Genomic DNA, 22774 nt, shown 5'->3' with positions numbered 1-22774 from the left:
TGTATTTGCATAATCTGAAATCTGAGTGTAGTTTTTCCCATCAATAAATTATAAGTCCATAAAGTAATGCCTCCAGCCTTTGCATTTATTGCAAATAAATAATAATCTTCTGCCACAGCAATCTTCACTGCTGTATCACACAGTGATGATTTTTTTAGTCTTCACACATAATGAATCTTCACACACAGTGAAGATTTTATGTTGTTTTTTTTATTTTATATATATATATATATATGTGTGTGTGTGTGTGTGTGTGTGTGTATATATATACATATATATGTGTGTGTGTGTGTGTGTGTGTGTGTATATATATATATATATATATATATATATATATATATATATATATATATATATATATATATATATATATATATATATATATATATATATATATATATATATAACTTGTTAACTTTTACATTTTTGGTTTTGGGGGATTATAGAGATGTTCGCATGTGTGAAGAACATATTTTGCTGATGTTTGTGGTTTGTTACATAATATGTAATTGGTTTATATGCAGTGGAATATTTTAGAAATGCAATGTCCTAGCCAAAGTGTCCTAGCCAAAGGGACAAAAGAGCCACAAGATTTTGGAAATATTTTAGTGCAAAATATACTTACTATATCAAGAGCATACTATATCTGCATTATAATGACCAGAGAATAGGCAAATTGAAACTTGGTTTTTAAAGAACCACCCCCAGAATAAAAAATGACTTATGACTGATAAATCTGAGCTGGAAAAAAAATGTGTTCTCCTAATTGGCATATCGTGTGCTGTTTCTGGCCATTAGAAGTCAGATCTTCATTATTTCTCCTGTCCAGTCCACACATTCTACATAGTGTAAGTTCAGAGATGGTCTGGTCTCTGCTTGCTACATTTCCACATTAAGAACAATGCTAACACTGTCCTGTGTTCTGGTTAGCGTTGTGCAGGATCAGTGTTAGCGATGTGTGAGCAAAGCCAGAGCCTGTGCCCGCCAAACTTAAGCGGAACTCCAGCCGTGTGAGAACCTCTATTTGTCCTGCTTTAACCTCACAGGGCTATATATTCTGCACTGTATGTGAACTAAAGTGGGCATTAAAGCTGTGTGAAATGTGTAATTTCTGCATCATTAATGCTAGAATTAGCAAATTTGCTTTTAAAGCAACACTATGTAACTTTTTCTGTGTTCAAAATTAGCAAAATGTATATAATGAGCGATTACATTATAAATTAGTCTACCAAACTGCCTTTTGTTTTATCCCAAATCACTAAGCCTGTTTGGGTCGTCACAGATGCAGAGTAACACATACCTGCATGATTCAACATAGATATAAACTTGGAGAAGTAGTTCCGGTTAGAATGTTCTTCCACGGGAAGTGTGTAGTTCTGTTTATTAACAGCTAGAGTGCCAAAATTGACACAGTGTTGCTCTAAATAACATTTAAAATCACCAAAAACATATACATAAATTCTGCTTTTTGCTCAAACTGTGCTTAATATTTTTAGAATGATCCGGCTAATGCATAAACACCCTCAAAAGCTTATTTAATATTGTAACTGAAAGGTAAGACTTCAGTTCCTAAATCTGCCATATTCAATTTCTAAATCTGCCATATTTGCAGAGATGATGTACTTTTGGAGGCCAAAACCCAGAAACAAGTTAGCATTTTAGCACTTCCACTTCCATCATACTGAGTTTTTTAAATGTGTTTTAGGTAAGTGCCTAAATTCTGTGGTTAACACAAGCTGATTTCCACATTTTATTCTACAATATAAAATACTTAATTCTTATTTATTTTAAAGCTTTTATTTGTCTTGAAAAAGGTTATAAACGTAATCACTCTGAACAGGTATACTCATCTTCTCAGCCTTGTTGTGTTTATAATCAAACTTTTTTTAAGCAAACTATTCTCACTCAAATCTTTTAGGGAAAATATTCTTAAAGACTGAAAGAGTTCAGTCTTTACTCTGAAGCTTAATGTTGGTGATGTTGAATTTGTGATCTTGGTGAAGTTTGTTTATAGCATATAGTTTTTTATTTTGATAATTGTGTTTAGGCTTCAAAATTCATAAAGCTAGAGTTCATTCATGAAAATTATCATGATGAACAAACCATGTAAGAATAATAAACTTTTGTTGCCAATAGAGCTTACTTTCTGCAATGATCCAAAAGCCATTGGAAAAATTGTATTTTGTTTTAGTCGAGGGAACCTGGCTGATGCTAACTGGGATATGAAAGTATTTTAACTTTAAATAAAAAGCATGCATGTCCTGAAAATCAATGACAACGCTGAATCTGAGATTAACTGCCTGAGTGATACAGAAACAACTGATCTGCTGGTATAACAATACATAGCAGCATATTTTATTCAAGCAGTTTATGTTGTGCCTGTAGATGGCAGAAGAGCCCAATCATGGCACATAATGACGTTTTCTAAATATCCACTGTCTGAAAAGAAATGATCTGGGCTAATAGTATGCTGATGTTCCTGAGATTTATAACCATTAACACACTTTTAACATTCTGTTCCCTTTTCTCCTTTTTTCTCTCTCTATACCCTTTTCTGTCTCTCTAATTTTCTCTCCCATGAAACACCTGCTGTTTAATTATTCAAGTTGCAAGCAAATTTTCTCATTTTTTTCCTACACCAATTATTTCCATATGTGCATACACTGTTAAATAGATTTGTTTTTAGCAACGTTGTGTGCTTTGTCTCTTGAATGTGTGTGTGTGTGTGTGTGTGTGTGTGTGTGTTAAAAAGAGTGAGTTTTAGCCTCATAATAATGTCCAGTGCTGAGCACTACAATATTATCTCTTTGGCAACCACACACATTACATCATAGTTTTGCTCTTGAGTCACCTGGACCACCAGGCCTCTGACGTCAGTAACCCTATGACCCGGTCCAGCTCAGAAATGAAATCCAGAAGCAAACCAAAACAATATGCACAAAATTTGCCCTCAAGGAGCAAAAATGAAGCAAAAGGCTCCAAGTAACAAATATAAGAAATATACTTTCATGCGAGCAGACTGGACTCACATGAAAGCAGAACAGCTCACTCTGTAATTAATGGAGTTTAAAAACATAATGTAAAAACATGTGGAAAAATAATGCTGCAAACTTAAAAATTGTTTGTTCACTTTCCATTTTTCATATCATGAGGATTCTCTTTCCCAGTTTTATATTATAGTTGTGTGTCTGGCAATTGTATTACTCTTATGAATGTTAAACTAGATTAACAAGATGTTTAAATTTTGTGAATAAAATGTTAGTAGTGTTTTACCATGTACAACTATCTGCCACAAATGATAGTGTTGTAAGTGGTTGTCGGGACATTGCTAGATGGTTGCCAGCGTGTTCTGGGGGGTTGCATACTGGCCAAGTTAGATGAGAGATATTGAAGGCCAAGAAAGTGCTTCCATCCATATTAGAAATGCTCAACACGGCTGTGGGGGCTTAATAAAAGCCTTCTGAAGTGAAGCGAGGCATTTGTGTAAAAAATGTCTAGATGCATTTGACTTCCTGTGACACTTCTTGCTTCAGCTTCACTCTTGTCACTATTCACAACACACCTAGGTTGTGTTTCTCAATTCACTTACATTTATGTCAGTCGTGAACTCGACCCTTTCATAAACACGAGTATAACAGGTGGCCGCTTTATAGTTAAACAAGTTCTAGTTAAACAAATATTCTTTTTCTAATTATTATTATTATTATTATTTACACACACCTGTTGTTTATCATGTTATTTTTAGAACATCAACATTTGGACACCCATTCACTTGGACACACATAGATGGATTATTTTTGTAAAAATCTTTGTTTCTGTCCTTTTAAACAACAAAGAGTCATGTGCTGTATCTGGAATAGCAACAGCAAGTAAATGATGAGAGTTTCCTTTGAATACCCAGAAATACACTTATTCACCCAAATAAAAATTTTGTCATGTTTTCCAAACCTGGATACCAGATTTTGGCAACCAAACAGTTGCTGGTAGCCAATAATAATAATAATAATAAAATAAAATACTATGGGAGTCAATAGCTACCAGCAACCACTTGGTTGACAACATTGTTCAGAATATATTCTTTTGTGTCCAACAGGAGAAAGAAACTCATACAGGTTTGGAACAACTTGAGGGTGAGTAAATGATGGCAGAATAAAACTTTTGGGGTAAACGATCCATTTAACAAAACTATGTGAGCACTTGACCACTGCACACTTGTGTTCGTTTGTGAATTGCATGCCAAACATTTTTCAATTTAGCAACGTGAAAAGCCAATCTTGCATTACTAGAAGCTAATAATTGAATGCAAGTACACCCAATGACAAAACACTCTTTGCATACTTGCATAAAGTATGTTTCTGGCAAAGTATGCATTACTTAGCTAGGATCACTACAGGCTCTTACATTTTTGGTTTTGAAAGTTTTCACATGGATTTGCTGGAAAATAAAAACAATGTCAGACAGTAGTTGCATTTGCCTTTTTTAAAGCTATATATATATATATATATATATATATATATATATATATATATATATATATATTATCCCTGTATTATCCCTAAATAAAAAAAGTGTGTAAAGCATAGTTTTTATTTTAATGAATCACAATCTTAATTAATATTTTTTTTTAAAAAGACTGAAAGGTAAAAATTTATCAAAGTATGCATGCTTTTGATCTTGTCTTTGTCTGATATGCTGTCATGAATGTGTGTGTGTGTGTGTGTTTGTGTGTGTGTGAGAGAGAGAGCAGGAGCGTTTGAAGCTGAGCAGTGATGTGTCTGTACTGAAAATGTCCTTTTCTTTGTGTTCATTAGGCTTAGTATTCTCTTTGGTCAAAAGAAGCCTTTATAAAGAAGGTTAACAGATTGACCAAATAAGGGAACCGAAACAGGCAAAACATTTATTTATTTATTTGCTGCATATGTTTAGATTTACAGTTAGATATGGTTGACACACATAATGTACTTTGATGACATGTGTGAGATACATTGAGACAGATACGCTTATATTTGGCCACAAACGTCACCCCCATTCTTCAGGTCCTCGCAGCATGTCATCCCTGATATGTCTGAGTCATTTACTCTAAAGTAGGTGACTGTGTCAGTGGCCATTAAAATATTAACACATACTGACAGAAGGGCCTTTTCTGGACTTTCAGCTATTGAAGTCTTTAGTTATGGCCTTAATGTGTGTTTGATATCCTGATAACCAGTTTTACTCATATTTGAATTTCTAAATATTAAGTATAAAACATTACACACAAAAAATGGCTCACTAGACAGACTAAACACATATGTTCACTCATCTAAATGTAATTACATTTATATCATGTTACAGTAGTACTTTTACTGTTAATGCTTTCATAAATACAATTACTTTTGTTATTTGTAGAAATTAAAACATACATTTAATTTCCAATAAAATGCATACTGTATGTAATGCACTAAAATGTATATTTTAGTAGGATTTTTCTGTGCTCCATTTGTGTGCCATAGCTCCTTCAGAGAAGTCTGAGAAGTGTAATGGAGCAAATTTTGTATTTTGTAAAAAAATTTTTTTGTAAAAATCTGTATTTTTCAGATGTGTTTTGAAAAAAAAAAAAAAAACTTTTTTCACTACTGTAAAGTGACTTGACTGGCAGATCATTCCTCTCAGATTAATCACAATTAATAATATGCATTGCTGAATATTTTCATTATCCATTATTATCAATATTAGTTGTGGCAGCGCTACATCACAGTTTGTTCACTGTGCCAATGGTAAAATTATTTTTGATTATTTTGGTTTTGATTATTTAGTTTATTAATGTGCAAAAAAACAGAAATAAAATAATTAAGGATTTAAAATAATTAAAGATTAAAAATAATAAGATGAAGGATAAATGTTTATAAATAAAATAATAATTTTATATAATTAAAATAATAAAGTATATAATAAAAATGTCTGTATGTCAATTCTCAGACACATAGAATGTTAAATTTATTGTTATTGATATCTATTTTAAACAAAAGATTAGTAGTTTTCTTGTGTTAAGTAGTTTTAGCTATTTTTCCTGTCATATTAAATAAATAAAAGGATGCTCTTACTGTATGCGCTTATGTTTGTGAGTGTGTGCTATAGTTAGTGCATGAATGAATGCTCAAATGATGCTGTGCTGCTAGATATGGGTCAGGAAACAAAAGGAGACTATAAGGAGGATGAGATGGAGGGGAGGGTGCTGTAGAGGAAGCACAGAGTGAGCATGGCACGGGAGTGTGATACAGAAAGAGAGAGAGAGAAATAGATCAGCATCTCCAGGCAGCAGAGAAGTCAACGCCCAGCACTGATTCCAGAAGCAGCTCGTCACTCACTCCCTCAGTCTCTTCCGTCAATCCTCTGCTTTCCTCTCCCTCAGGTCTTAGATCCACTGGAGCACTTTTCTCCTGAGGAACCATAGCATCCCCAGAGCAGTTTTAAATAAAAGCACACTTATCGGAAGCAGGAAACTTTGAATCTCCCTCATTTTACTGGATGAAGTCAGTCTGCTGTCATCCTTTGAGGAGGAAGCTTCCTCATTTCCTTTCCACTCCAATCCTTGTTCAGGGCGAATGATGGAGTGATGTGTCTCAGGATGGAAAGATTTGTGTTTGGGCTGGATATCTGAGAGCTGGGTTTGTTCCGACTGAGCTTTGGACACGTGTCTTTTAGCAGACTTTGGAAAGCAAGCTGAAGAGGTTAAATCTGTTCTTCTCACAGAAGTGTGTGTATGTCTATGGGAACGTTTGCAATGGGTTGCACTGCAAGTGTGATCCTGTTTGAGGGACTGTGGCGTCTGTTGCACAGGAACTGTGGATATGTGTGTAAACCAGAGCTGGAGGCTGAAGAGCCAGAGGAGGAAGAAGACACACTCAGCCGCAGAGAATCACTGGCTATCATACCACCAACAGCTGCATCATCGGTACTATGTGTGTGTGTGTGTGTGTTGCTTTTGGTAATTTTAATTGCCCTAAGTAGTGCTTTAGACATCATATAACTGTTATATATATATATATACACTTCATGATTTGTGTACAGAGTCAAGGGCTTTCCTCTGACAGTATTAGTCAGCACTCTCTGAAGTAGCAGTTTGCTGAACGGAATGTTTCTTCAAGTGTGTGTGGGTGGAACTGTGCCTGTAGGCTTATTTATTATGTAGCTCTCTGAAAGTCGTGTTGTGGTTATAAGTATGCCTGGGTGTGTGTATATATATATATATATATCAGATATATATCAGGACAGTTGACGAGCCACTGCTGCGCATCGTCACAAAAGCTTATCTTTCTCACGTGTTGTTAAGCCGTACCGATTGTCGATTTAAACATTAAAGCATCCAAAAACAAGACGCGGAAAAGCTTTACAGAGTAACTGGTTGAAAACTCGCTGTTTTCGGTGCACACGAGAGAGAGAGAGCCGCGTATCACGGACAGCGACACTGAACCGAGCTCTCTTCTGCAAAATTCTCCTCGAGGTCCCTCCTGCACCTGAACGAACAAACACAAATCGCAGTTTGAACAAACAACAAGATGTGAAAGAGCCCAATTCAGCACCGCGGTGTTCTGGTGTTCAGGGCTCATGCATAGAAAGGCATCTCAAAACACTAGAACATCGAATTTGCTTATTTTTGCTCTTGTGGCGACAAATACCTACAAAATATGTCAAAATATCCACCTTGGAAATTATGCTCGAAAAAACTGTCAGTTATTTCTTAAGTGAAAGTAAAGTTGAGGAAAAAAATATATTGGATGCGTTCATCGTCTCTAATTTAGCTACTGGCTGCTGTAATGTTAATCCAAGAAAATGAAAATCACTCACTGCTGACTGAATTACTTTGTAGTTTTAACAGTCAAACCAAAAATTATTCAGACACCAGATATAATTTTTTATATATATACAGTATATAGCAAAACTGTAATAATGTGAAAAATGTTGAAGGTGTCTGAATAAATGTAGGTTTGAATGTATATTTCATTTTTACATTGAAGACTATTCAGTGCTATTTTACATTTAATTATTTGGTTTCTGTACCTTGACACCTACAAACTTGAAAACAACATACGCATTGTGTAAATAGCACAAATAAATAAAAATAAACGAACATACAAATTAAACAATTTCAAAAAGAGCCCACTGGTACAACCTTCACCGGGTTCCCGCTGACCCCAGCTACAGCCCTCACGCCTGTTTCACACATACTCCGTTTGCAGTGCATATACTAGCTTGATAAACCCCTTTTCACAGACTTACTGTTTGTCAATTTTATTTGGGTAACACATATTCTGAATGCCTTTGGCAGAATTCGAATGAGCCATTTTAATCTAGATTAATCTTTGTTTGGACACAACTTCTCATTCAAAGAGTTTTCTTTATTTTCATGACTATGAAAATTGTAGAGTCACACTGAAGGCATCAAGGGCTATTTGAGCAAGAAGGAGAGTGATGGGGTGCTGCGCCAGATGACCTGGCCTCCACAGTCACCGGACCTGAACCCAATCGAGATGGTTTAGGGGTGAGCTGGACCGCAGACAGAAGGCAAAAGGGACAACAAGTGCTAAGCATCTCTCGGGGAACTCCTTCAAGACTGTTGGAAGACCATGTCAGGTAACTACCTCTTGAAGCTCATCAAGAGAATGCCAAGAGTGTGCAAAGCAGTAATCAAAGCAAAAGGTGGCTACTTCGAAGAACCTAGAATAAGACATACAGTATTTTCAGTTGTTTCACACTTTTTTGTTATGTATATAATTCCATATATAATTCCACATGTGTTAATTCATAGTTTTGATGCCTTCAGTGTGAATCTACAATTTTAATAGTCATGAAAATAAAGAAAACTCTTGAGAAGGTGTGTCCAAACTTTTAGTCTGTACTATATGTATGTATGTATGTATATATACTTGGCTGGTTAAAAATAGACAGTAGAGATAGGCCAGAAAATTAGGGGGAGGAAGAGGGGATTGATCACCACGACTCATCGGCAAGTCAGGCAATGTCATAAAATATATTATTTGTCATACACAGTATTCCAAAGCTACTTTTGGAAAATAGAGCCCATGGAACTATATACTGTAGTAAATTATAGTAGATAGATGCTACACTGCTCAAGAAGAATTTCTTATAATTGTCAGTCTAAAACAGTTATGCTGCTTAATATTTTTGTGGAAACTGTGATACAGGACTACTTCAAGAATATTTGATGAATAGAAAGGAAAAGCAAAAAAAAAAAAAAAAAAAACATTTATTTGAAATATAAATATAAATCTATACTATCACGTTCTGATCAATTAAAGACAATTTTGCTAAATAATAATAAAAAAATCCTACTGACCCCAAACTTTTAAACAGTAGTGTGCACAAATGCATACATATGCATGAAAAAAATATACAATAATTAAATTGTTTAATAATAAATTCTCAAGTAATATAATGATTAAAGGGTAAGCATTGGAGTCCAGGAGGCATGCAGCAGTGGCCACTGGCCAGTAGGGCTGGGCGATATATTGAATATTAGCGATAATATCGGAATAATTTTGACGACGATGTAAAATTAGAAAATATAGTGAATATCGAATATTTTTCGACCAAACGTCCAAAAAACGGAACATGATATTTTTAGGTAATTTAATTACAGTTACTTATAAAGTACTTGTTTTACATACAGTAAAAATTTAAACAGTTCTAAAATCAACATTGAAATTGAAATCTACATTTTCTGTCTAAAGATAAAATAATGCAGCATCTTTAACCCTTTGCATGCCAGCGTATTCCCTTTTTGTTTTTCCTGATTCACAGAGAATCCTTAAATACCCAGATATAGATAAGACTAAAATCAATCAAGTGTAAAAAGGGCCTACTTTTATTTGTGTACACTGACAATAACAACAAAACATTGTGCTTTTGCAAAATAAACTAGACAAACAGGGTGCACTTTCTGCCGTCTAGGTCTCCGTGTACAACTTTCTACACATCACAAACTCTGTGAATATTTGACACAGAGACATGAGAAATATGTTTATAACAAGCTTGTGTCTACTTTTAAATGAACGAATTCAAATCGAAAATGACTATTCTCTGATTATGTAATCCAAATGAAACTAAAGAGGTACAATCTTTCCTGTATCTGAGCTCATTATATGCAGTAACCTGGAACTTGGAAGAAGTCCTGCAATGAGGAATTTACTTAAGAACAGTGTTGGGTATAGTTACTTTGGAAAGTAGTTAGTTAGGTTACAACGTTACCATCAATTAAAAGTAATCAGTTATGATACAGCGCTACCTATTCATAAAAGTAACGCGTTAGAGTACTCATGCGTTACCAAAAATTGACAATGAATAACGTCAGTCATCCGACTAAATTAACACTGCAGGATAACAATAACAGGAAAGACAGTCAACAATAGGCTATTCCACATTGCGTTTTATTTATTTATTATCACAGAACATATTATTAATCAAAATTCGCACCTAACGTTACCCAGCCCGGGTAGCCTAGGCTACTGTATGAGCACCACAAGATAACTCCTGATTTTTCTTTAACTTTAAATAATGCAGTTATCAAAGTACAAGTATGCTTACTTGTAAACACAACCTTAAACAGGTTTGCAGATTTAAATCCATTTAGAAATGATGAACAACCAGCCAGCCAACGAAACAAAAATGATAACAAACCGAATTAAATCCTTCACTGCCACACAGGCAAATGACAAATCGCTTAATAGCCGAACTAATTATTATTAAAGTGTCACTCACAGAGCGTGCATTTTACCGTTATGTTCTTTTCTTTTTCGTTGAAAAATTGAAAATAATGTGCGTACTTCCATAAACCAAACGCTGTCCTCTCTGCCATCTTGCCGGGAGTTCGAAAAAAAAAAAAAAAACACACACACACACACACACACACACAGGGTCAGGCGCAGGGCACAGACGCATCACAGCCATTGACTTTACGATCACAGAGCTTCGGCTCCGCTGATACATCCGCAGGTGGCACAGTAGACCTAGGCCTACTGTCTGACAAAAAGCAGGCTGCAGTCGGGATTTTCCTTTCCTTAAAATAACGGATTACTTTTTTTAAAAAATAACGAAGTAACTGATTACTTACGCATGAAACTAACGCGTTAAGTTACACATTTCAGGAAAAAAGTAATTAGAGTACTCTAACGCGTTACTTTGTAACGCGTTACCCACAACACTGCTTAAGAAGAACAGCACAAGCTGACACAAAACATAATCTGCTTTTCCATGATGTACAATAGTTGTGTGAGCCTCTCTCTGCTGGGATCATATATCACACATTAGGGGTGTAACGATACGCGTATTCGTATTGAACCGTTCGGTACGACGCTTTCGGTTCGGTACGCGGTACGCATTATGCATACCGAACGGTTCGTTGGACTAATTAATTATATTTGAAAAAAAAAAAGAGAAATATAATGATATGCGTTCAACAAGGTAGCCCAATAACCCAAACGACGTAACAGGCAACGCCCCTGACACTCCCGAAGAAGAAAAAAACACCAACTTATGTTTATGTTATGTTATGACTCAGTCAGGCGCTCGCTCACTCAGTACGCGCTGAAGGCTCGTTGCAAAATGGCCAATGCGTTTAACAGACTAGAAAAAGAAGATGACTCTCAAACATATTGTTTGAGATGCATGATTCCATCTATGAGCTGCTCGATCAGAGTGACATGAGAGCCCCTCCTTAGAACATTATTTGTAAATCCATGTTATGGTAAGTGTGCACGTGAAGTCTTTGCACACTTTCTGAAATCCACACTGTGGTAAGTTTGCACACTACACTAGTGCTCTGCATTCTTTCTAAAATCCTATATAGTGAGGGCTTCGCAGGGTTGCTTCATTGCTTTAAAAAAAAAAAAAACACCAGCGTGAATACTTGAAACATGTCAACTCATTTACGCCGACATCACCTTATTGTGTCAGTATCTGGGAAAAGACGAAAAAAAGGAGAAACATGCACGCAACAAACTATGCCTGCAGCATTTAGACACCAGTATTATAGCTTACAGGGAATCCAAAGTGCACCCAAACACCAGACCTGTTGGTTATTGGAGGATCTTATATTTCTGGTCTGTTAAATGCATTAGACATTTTGCAATGAGCCTTCAGCGCGTGCTGAGTGAGCGAGCGCCTTAGGGTCCGTTCACATATCGCGCCTAAAAACGCGTGGAAAACGCTAGGCGCGTCTTTCTCCTCCTTTCCAAAGCGCTCGGGCAGAAGCGCTCATGAGGCGTCTGTCTTTGCTAAGCAACAATGACGTGCTCTCTCCATGAGACGCGGAAATTTCAGCAAAGGATAAATGGATTTGCAGCTCTAAAAATCGCTTGCAGTAGCTCTGCTACTAAATTTATTTCAAAATTGCAATCCATATACAACTATAATCAGCTGTTCCTTCATCTTGGCTGAGTTTTCAACGTTGTTATGGGAAAGGATGAAGCTGATTGGTTAGTTCTTGTCACATGACCCGCGGTGCGCTTGCGGCATTCTGAAAAGTTGAGATGTTTTTGCATTTTGCTGTATCTAAAACGTATCGAACCGAACCGAACCGAACCGTGACATCAGTGTATCGTATCGAACCGAACCGTGAATTTTGTGAACCGTTACACCCCTATCACACATGCTTTCAATCGGATGTGCTCAGCTTATCTCTACATAATGTGCTGTTCTCCACATCTTATGCTTTCACTAAAAGGTGTGCTGTATAATGCTCTTATCACACTGTCAGCTGCTACACAGCACCAGCTGACTAAAGTTCAGGCCTAGCCGTGTATCTCCCACTGTGGATGGGTGTATACAGTGAGGTAGGTGCTTTCTGGATGTTTTTTTTTTTCTGTCAGTGGTCCCCGCCCTGGCTCCCTGTCCTGACCCCCTTTGGGAATCTTTCCAATTTACGGCATCAAAGTGGGATTATACAATTTACCCAAGCTAATGTCATAGCTCAAGGGTGTGGGAGACAGAGTCCATATGTATATGTGTAGGTCATTGATGTGTTTCATGTGTTCTTAGTTGTTCATAGACAACGACAATAACAATAACATCCCAGAAAAGACCCAGAGTTCAGGGAAAGAGACATAACTTCACCCCTTGGTATGACCAAAATTTTAAATGCCACAAACTACACATACCTCGGACTGAAGATATGTGCAACTGGTAAACTAAATTTGGCTGTGAATGAACTGAAAGAGAAAGCAAGAAGGGCCTTTTATGCCATCAAAAAATAAATCCAAATTGAAATACCAATTCGAACCTGGCTCAAAATATTCCAGTGTGGGGTCCTCTCCTAAATCATGAATTTGAAAAATGAGACAAAAATCAGAATGAAGCCCTGCATGTGGAGTTCTGTAAGAGTATCCTCAGAGTACAGAGGAACACTACGAACAACGCATGCAGGGCAGAATTAGGCCAATAGGCTCTACTAATGCGCATTGAGAAACGAGCCATCAAATTTAGGAAACACCTAAAAATTTGTGACCCCAACTCTTACCATTTTAAAGCCCTTAAAAGTCATGAAATGAACCCTGAAAAAAAGTCCCCTGATTTAGATGCTCCTGAAGCTGCAGAAAAAAAACTAACACAACTAACAACATTCATTTGCATGTGGCTGCCTCCAGAGCTAGACATCAATTCATATATATTTCAGTCATAGGACTCTGATGTAATATGCTGATAGGTCTTTAATGCGATTACAATTTTGTTTGGATTTGTGTTTGCTGTAAGCAAGTCTGCAGCACACCATCAGAAACCCTTCACCTCCCCCAGCTCCACCCTTATGGATCTGCTATGGATAATTTCATGTAATGAAATTGTGCAGCAGCAGTATGTCTTACATGCTCACATCAGCTTGTCTGTGGATGTATTGGCAGTAGCAAGTCACCGTACTTGTTCTGCAGCAGCAACAGCAGCAGTGTAGCAGATTTATTCTGCCAAGACTGAATACATAAGACTGCCATATCCATTTCCATACTAAAATGTTCAGAGTGATGCCATTACTAAAACTTTACTGAAAAATTACTGAAGTTTTACATTATTGGACCAGTGAAAGCTGTCTACACCAGATGCAAGCTTCAAGTCAAAAGCAGATAGAATCTATTATAATCAATGACACTGTCTACACTGGATATACAGCATACAGAGTGCTATTTAATTTCTGATGTACTCCATGCACTTGAGCTACTCCCAAAAACAGGACAAATGGAAGAATAAAGGGAGGTTCACTTTGAAGCGTGCAGTTTAAACATCATGTTTGTATCCGTAAAGCCTTCAGAAGGGTCTAGCGTCAGGAACAAGTGATTATTTTAATGGCATCCTGAATCACATTATACTCTGTTTGTTCTGAGAAATTTAGCGATGTCCCCAACTAAGGATTTTCTTACTGATAGTCGCTTCATATGTTTGGTGGCAGGGCAAAATACATTGAGTCAATCCAGACATTCGACAGCCATAATTACTGATGTCAACAAAAAGGGAAAATGTGTAGCGAACGCCTCGCAGATACAAACGGGGTAAATAATGTTTTATGTTTTGATAAAAAGATAGTTAACACTAAACGTCAGCGAAACACTAACAATATTATAACGTCAGCCTAAAGGACAGTAGTTATTAATGTTATGCATTTTTGTTTTGAGCTGTGCACACTGAAGAGGACCAGTAGAGTGACACATTTGATAGCAGGTTTTTAATCAATTGGATTAAACTCATTATTTCATATAGAATATGATTCGTTATTTATACAAAATAACGTTAATATTAGGACTTATGGGCTATCTGCAAAAAGGGTCCGAATGCACATCAACGTGTCTGCGTGGCTCTGAATGAACTCATTTTGTGGACGCGTTCTTCACGCAACAATGTGCAGAAACATGGCAGCTAAACACTAAACATTCACAGTTTTTATTATAATGGTGTTCTCATTATAATGGTATGTGCATGACAGTCCAAGTCATAGTTATTAATATTCTGTATTGTTGCACTGAAGAGATAATCACCATAGTATTACAATAAAGCGCTTGACTCAACCAAATGCATCTTATATTAGGTAAATAATATATCCACGATATCCACCAGCTGAAATGTTTTGAAATCACTTCAAAATCAAACTAAAGTTTTAAATCCCTGCCGCCAAAATGCTCCTCTGTCAGTCACAGATTATGGAAAGTGAAACATAAAATCTGTAGGGGTGGTTGGATTTATTCACACACTTAGATTCGATTGTGAGAGTGGTAGTCAAATTAGGCTCCTCGAATCAAATCATCGAAATTTGCTCCAATAATATTCTGCTCACGCTCGCCATAAACTAATTCCCGCTCAGTTCCCGCTCTGACATAAACTTTCTCTAGTAGGCCTAATATTTTACTGTTTGTACCGAAATTCTTGGATAATTGTCTACAATTCTTCTTCTTAATTGTATTAATTGTATTAGTTAAAATGTATTAATTATATTAATCTAACCTTAATCAAACATACCTGCAATGCAAAAACTGAAAAAGTGTATTTGATTTTTGTTCACTTTATTTCTGTAAAAATAGCTGCTCTTGTTCAATGTAACAGGCTCATTAAAACAGAAACTCACAGCCACGAGATGATCTATTTGCATAGATCTTTACAAAATACACCCGGATTATAAAGCCTGTGAAAAGCACACACAAGATAAAATGCACTTAAAGAAGATGCATTGAAATATCATTTTTCCTCCCCATAATTTTTTTTTCCATTACCAACACTTAGGAGGTTCCCTAAGAAACATTGCATTTGTTGCGTTCTAGAGAACTATTGCGTTCTCTTGCAAAAGCTTTTCCGGTGTAAAGTTTTGACTGGTTCCCAGTAAAATTGATAAAATAACCCCATAAATTGCCTCAGAAATAATCCGGATAAGGAATCTGAGTGATATCAAGGGATCATATTGTCAGGGACTTTGATATTGGCTTTTTTTAAGCAACAAGATGCTATCTCGGAACACTTTAACAACAACTTAGAACACATTAAAAACCAAACAAAACAATGTCCTTATAATAATCTAGAAAACTTTAGAGTTGTGACAGCAAATTCAGAAAATCATGAAAAAGAATATAAATGAAATATTAATTAAAATTACATTCTTTGTGTAGACTATTGTCTGCTATCTTGCCCTTCCTAAGGGTGACCTTTGACCCCAGAGAGGTGACTACAGAAAGTGCGTGTGTGTGTGTGTGTACACGTGCTACTCTCTGAGTGTCTGAATATGAATGGATGTCAATCATACACCATGTCGGACTGTCGCCTGACATTTCCCGAGGACACCAGAGAAGCAGATCTGTAATTGTGTGTGTTATCCTGCTGTGTGAATGAACTTTGAAGGAAACGAGTTGTTTATAATATGAGACTATTTATTTTTCTTGAAAAAGATCTCTGTATGGAGTTAAAGATGAATGCAGGGTGATATTTTGGTGGTTTCACACAGATTAAGATAAAAATGTGTTTTTGTGGCTTTTAATCCATTTCTGTTCTTATATGCTATTGATAACTCATATTGGACTACGCAGTTTTTTTCCACACAAAAGGCTCTCTAGATTAAACATGTCTTTCCCCATGTTGATTTTAATTTTAGTTTAATGTTTTGTCCTTTTGTAATGTGCTTTTGTCATTTTTATTTAATTGTTTTGTAAGTTTAACTTTTTCGGTTTAAGTAATTTTGATTTTAGTTTTACAGCATATTTATACTGTGGCATGACACAACAAAAGCAATTAGAGTCTGTTATGATAAGTAAAACTGTCTACACTGGATGTGATAGTAAACTTTTGCCCCGTTTTATTTCTGACATACACCACACACTTGTGCTACTTCTGACGACAGGACAAATAGATTCCTTAGGATGAGACGTTAAACCGAGGTCCTGACTCTCTGTGGTCATTAAAAATCCCAGAATGTCTTTCGAAAAGAGTAGAGGTGTGACCTCGGCATCCTGGCTAAATTCGCCCATTGGCCTCGGACCATCATGGCCTCCTAACAGTCCCCATATCTACTGATTGGCTTCATCACTCCGTCTCCTCTCCACCAGTAAGCTGGTGTGTGGTGGGCGTTCTGGCGCACTATGGCTGCCGTCGCATCATCCAGGTGGATGCTGCACACTGGTGGTGGATGAGGAGATACCCCCTGTCTATGTAAAGCGCTTTGAGTGCTAGAAAAGCGCTATATAAATGTAAGGAATTATTAATTATTATTATTATTATTCAGAACTTTCGCTTTGTGTCAAACTATTGAGCTGCAGCACTTCATGACAGCGGTCGCGCACCTGGTGAAGACAGTGTTGGTTTTAGTTTTTATTTAATCCCATTTAGGAATTGTTATGCTTAACTTTTCTGTGACAGAACTTTAGCCTATTGGCTGTTTGTGTCAGTAAAGAGAGAAAGCCATTTGATGTGTTGTTTCACATCAACATAGGGAAGACAGATGGTTTCATGGGGTCTTGAAAACATCTACAGAAAACTTTTTCAACCTTTCTCTTTTTGTCTTTCCTAGTTTAATTTGGCTATATTGAATTCATCTTCCTTCATATTTAATATGACTAATACCTGCAGTTACATTTGTGAAACTTTTTCAACTTGCATGTCATTCCATAAAAAGAAGGATTTTGTCCTCTTATTGTCCTATTCTATGTTCACTCGTGGGCTTTGGGTGTTGTTCTCTGGCAGATGAAACAGCTAGTTAAGATATCTGTTTCAGCGCTGAGGGAAGACAGATGAGTGTGACATAACACAATAGTGGACATGGACAAACACACACACACACACACAGACACTCCCCCATACCAGAACAGCTGTGTGAAGGAGTGGTCCCTGCTTCTCATATGAGAGAGAGCAAGGGAGGGAGGGACTGAACTGAGAACAAACACTTTTGAGAACTCCACATGGTAAAGTTCAGAAACAGAGAAGAGTGGAAGAACAGAAAGAGAGACTCAGCCAGGGGGAGAGCAGCAGAGAATGAAGAATACCCCTGGGTGTGCATAGCCTCAAGTGCCTCTTAGTCCTGAGTGAGACAAAGCCTGGCTTTTTATTCTCTGACTTATGTTGATTTGAGGCTTTAGCTCTTGGTCCTTCTGGATTGAGTGAGTTGTGGATCATGCAGGGAAGGGCTGGACGAGCCGCCCGTAAGGATGCAGTATGTGCAACAGCTCAGCAGGGCAGGGGTCTGGGGGAGATGGAGGTAGAGAGGGAAACAGCAGTGCCCATAAGGGTAAGTCTCATATGTGACCATTTAAAGCACAAAGAACATCTAAGGTACCTCTGGCTTACAGCTATACTGATGAAATTTCCAGCTATAAATGGAAATTTAAGTCAGATTTACGATGATTGGCATTGTAACATTTTTTTAAATTATTTTCAAATAATCCCTTCAAATTCTCATTGCTGTAAAAGGGATTGTATAATGACTAAATACTTTTGTCCACATTTGTTTCACAGTTGGTTAGTATTTCCCATAATTCTGAAAAAAAAGTCAACAATACAATTAATTTGTAGAAACAATTTGGTGTAGAAACAATTTTCACAGTTACAAAGAAACACATTGAATAAAACGTAAAAAACTAAAGTAAACTATTTTCCTGTAGTATTTTCTTAAAAATAAAATACTTAAAATACTACAATAATAAAGTAAAACGCTGAATTAAATATAATTTTTTAAAAGTAGAAAGACATTTTCTTGTAAAACTTTATTTACAACTTTTGCTTTATTTTCAATAATCTTATAAATCATCTCTGCATACTTTAAATAATAATTGATTAATAAATAATAATAATAATCAATGAATAATAATTGGTTTCTGCAGTACAAGTTATAAAACAAAATATAAAAAAGCATAACATTCTTTATTCATTTGTTGATATTTAGGATAAAATATAATCCAGACAGGTTTTGTGATTCAGCAAATAAGTGAAAACTAATTTGCTGTGTGGGTGTATGCATATGTACAGTCGGTGTATGTGCGAGATTGTTGATGTACTGTATGTGTGTGTTTAGAGCTGTTGCACCTGTGTTGGTCTTTAGTGAAGCTCAGATCAGCTCATAAAGTTTTTCTTCACAAACTTTCCTGATTTATTGAATTATAGAATGAAATTGTGTGTGTCCATTTGTCTGTGGCAAATCAGAGCAAGAGTACAAGGATTTACAGCCCAGTTAAACAGCGAGGACTGTCTGCTCCTACCTTAAGATCATCCCTTGGCCTGAAGGGAGGGAGACAGTTTAATAAGAATCCCTTTCCCCTCCTCTTCTTTTGCAGTTCCAGGTTGACATTCGACACAACACATTTCTGCAGTCCTGCACGCATAAACACATGGCATGTGTATATGTGTGTGTGTGCCAGAAGCATCAGTGTCTTCCAAATGCTGCACATACATGTGTGTGTGTGCAAGTGTTTAAATGACTGTGCCTAACATTGGCAAGTTCCTAATTAGTATCATATTGTATTCATTAGAAGCTGTTTGTGTTGGCTATGTTGAGTGACCTGTGGGAATTGCATTTCAGTCTATAGGCTGGAATTCAGGCTGGCACGTTGACTGCTTATGTTGCCAAAATATTGATTATTTTGTAATCTAAAAGACTATAACACTTCTGAAAGAAGGAAATATGACAAGTCATAATTTTTTTGCCTGTATCCATGTATGTTTGGAACATGTGTCATCATTTAGAGTGTCCTAGTTAAATTCAAATATGTGAGGAATGTTCACCTGAATAGAGATGGTGGGTAGACCTGTAGAGTTGTAGAACAGACCTGGTAAATTGATATGTGATGTTTATTGGACTTCTGTAATTTGCCATACATGAAATTACTCAAGAACGTAAATGTAAGATTGTAAATGTAACAGTGTAATACCAGAGCACATTTCTCAAAAACGCAACAAGTGGATTGTCGGCAATAATTTCTCCACACACACACAAACACACACACACACACACACACACACACACACACACACACACACACACACACACACACACACACACACACACACACACACATGAACACACTAGTTTAAACCCCACAAAGTTTTTAAAAATACTTTATGGAGATTTGTAACAATAATTTTTGTATAAAAAATAAATATAATAAAAAAATATAAAAAACAGATTCACCTGAGAGTTGCTAACATACAGTAAGAGTATTAATAAATGTAGGTAGACATTCAATTTTATGTGCAATAGGTCAGATAAATTTGTTTTGGATGAATTCAATGAGAAATGTCAGTTCAAGCGGTAATCTCTGACTTCTAACTGCACACATTAAAGTAGTTCACCCAAAAGTTTGTTCTTCATCTGACAATTTTTTTTAGAAATGAGGCATTACATCACTTGCTCACCATTGGATCTTCTGCATTGAATGAGTACTGTTAGAAAGAGAGTTCAAACAGCTGATAAAATCATCACAGTAATCCACAAGTAACCTACAAAAACTCCAGTCCTATTTACTTATTGTAAAATGAAAAGCTGTCTGTTTCTAGAAGGTTTCTAGCATCAGACTGTTGTTTTCAGGTCAAATTTGAGTGAAACAGGAGAGACATATGCACAGAACAGTTCTAAACCAATATTGTGATGTTTTTATCAACTGTTTGGACTCTCGTTCTGATGGCACCCATTCACTGCAGAAGATCTATTGGTGAGCAAGTGATGCAATGATGAATTTCTCCAAATCTGTTAAAGAAACAAACTCATCTTAAATGGCCTGAAAATCAGTACATTTTCAGCAAACTAACATTTTTGGTGAAATAGTCCTTGCATATCTAGATAAATCAGAGTACATTGTCAGAGTATTGTTGTCTTTTTCTCAGCAGAAATATCTGCGATTTAGGAGAGTTTGTCAGATTGCTCAGTAGGAGAAACAACTGAGATATCACAAGAACAGCTGATGATTGCATTAACATATTATTCTGGAGTTTGATGCTTGAATTCTTGAAAATTTTACAGTTTATTGTTTTTCTTATCCTGTCTGTCATTTCTTTGTGTATTGGCACATTTTGTCATTTTTTTCAGCACATTGTTTGCACATGAATATATTAAACCAGAGATTGTCATCATTGTATTTACACAGACAAATTATAAATCAAAGACATGTTTTGTTTAATATGTGCACTTGATTGTGTGAGCACATTTCAGAGATGGTTGTGGCAAACAGCTTTATGAAAGTGTGTGTCTGTGTGTGCATGTTGGACAGGAAATATTTCTCCCAAGAGGTTACCATCTTTTTCATGATATCTTAACCAGTTAGTGCCGGCTTGTCGCTCAGTGCTGTGTGTCCCCATAAAGCAATGATGTCTCAATGGACATTGTAACAGAGACCTCTTTTCCTTTCTTTACTGGATGATGTAGGCTTGTTAGTGCTGACCATAGCATGGATTATGGGAAGCAGTGTGAAGTGCCTGGTACAGTTCAACACAACACTCATTCACAACTCTCTTATGCCTTCACTTCTATCACACTCACTAACAAACAGAACAGAGCAGAGCAGAGTAACTAGACTCAAAGTCATTTGTGTTTGTCTTTGGCTCCTGTAAACTATATTGTATTTTAAAAGTTTGTACCACATTTATTCAGTATGACTAAAGTATAATATGTTTAACATCACAGTGGGTTAATAAGGAGAAATAAAGTAGATGTACTATTCTTAATAGCAAAAGAACCAGGAGTAAAATGAAGGAAAGTTTCTTTCTGTGCAAATCGGTGATACGCACTGGAACTGTGAATATGACAACATGGCAGAAGTAGTATGTCTGAAAAATGTTTCATAAACATATTCACACTACATGTATATAGAAGATATTGTTTAACAGTTGCAAAGTTCATTTCAAACCATATGTAGCGCCTGCTGGTTTCGGATGCACCCTCTCTGGGTTTCGATTTTAATCTGTTGATAATTTTTTCTAATTTTCCTTTGACCAAGGAGAAGCTCCTTAAAGAATAAAAAGATGCATGGATTTATTTTGACATTGCCTCTCTCGCCTCCTCAAAGAAAGCACCACTAGTGTAAATCCTCTTTCAAACACAGTAAATTAAAAGTATACTGTACCTCAGGGGGAAAACATATATATATATATATATATATATATATATATATATATATATATATGACGCCCCTTAATATCCTGACTGAATTCATAACAATGCTTTTGATAACACACCAGAGGATCCTCGGTCACTTAACAAAAGCAAAAGCAAACCCTTCCATGAGCTTTTCTAACTGATGACCATTCATGGTCTATTTTAATTCCTGATTTTATTTTGTGTATTTGAAACCATGAACATTTGATTTTTTTTCTACTGGTTTCTTCTGTTGAACTTGTTTGTGTTTGTGTGTGTGTGTTTGTCTCCAGTTAAAACCAAAAGTGATCGAGCCGTTGGACTATGAGAGCGTACTTGTCCAGAGGAAAACTCAAATACTAAGTGATGTCCTCAGAGACATGCTGCAGTTTCCTATTGATGACTTTGAGGTAAGAACATCTGTTTATCTGTACACCTCCAGCTCTCAGATTATCTGCTCTCCCGTCAGTATCCATTCCTTCATTGTTCTGTCATCTATTTTTCCCTGCTAGAGGCTCATGTACACTTTCAGTTCTGTTAGTATTTTTTGTTCTCTACTTATCTGAATTCATGCTGTGAGTTCCTCTACAGTGTTATTTCTCAGCCTGATTCAGAGGCTGAGTAACCTGTGTGAATGTTAGTTTTCACTGTCTCTCAGTGGTGTGTCCTGGGTTTGCTTCCTCCTCCGGGTCACTAGTCATA

The 22774-nt window shown here is 36.3% G+C and overlaps 1 protein-coding gene across 4 annotated transcripts in view; it reads left to right on the top strand.

The window, feature by feature from the left end:
- Positions 1 to 22774, top strand: part of LOC128015375 (dedicator of cytokinesis protein 9) — a 99702-nt gene that overhangs the window by 28686 nt on the left and 48242 nt on the right. For 2 of the 4 annotated variants that reach the window (XM_052599174.1, XM_052599173.1), the window contains exons 1-2: positions 6313 to 6934; positions 22366 to 22482. In XM_052599174.1, the coding sequence (XP_052455134.1) occupies positions 6743 to 6934; positions 22366 to 22482 (309 nt within the window). In that variant the 5' untranslated portion in view covers positions 6313 to 6742. Of the gene's footprint in view, positions 1 to 6312; positions 6935 to 17865; positions 18239 to 22365; positions 22483 to 22774 lie in introns of those variants that run through there. The other 2 variants (XM_052599176.1, XM_052599175.1) reach the window with 2 other exon arrangements.

The sequence above is a fragment of the Carassius gibelio genome, chromosome A6 (genome assembly GCF_023724105.1).
Source record: "Carassius gibelio isolate Cgi1373 ecotype wild population from Czech Republic chromosome A6, carGib1.2-hapl.c, whole genome shotgun sequence".
NCBI lineage: Eukaryota > Metazoa > Chordata > Actinopteri > Cypriniformes > Cyprinidae > Carassius > Carassius gibelio.
Note: the sequence above shows the minus strand (reverse complement) of the source record. Positions and strands in the feature narration are given on the sequence as shown.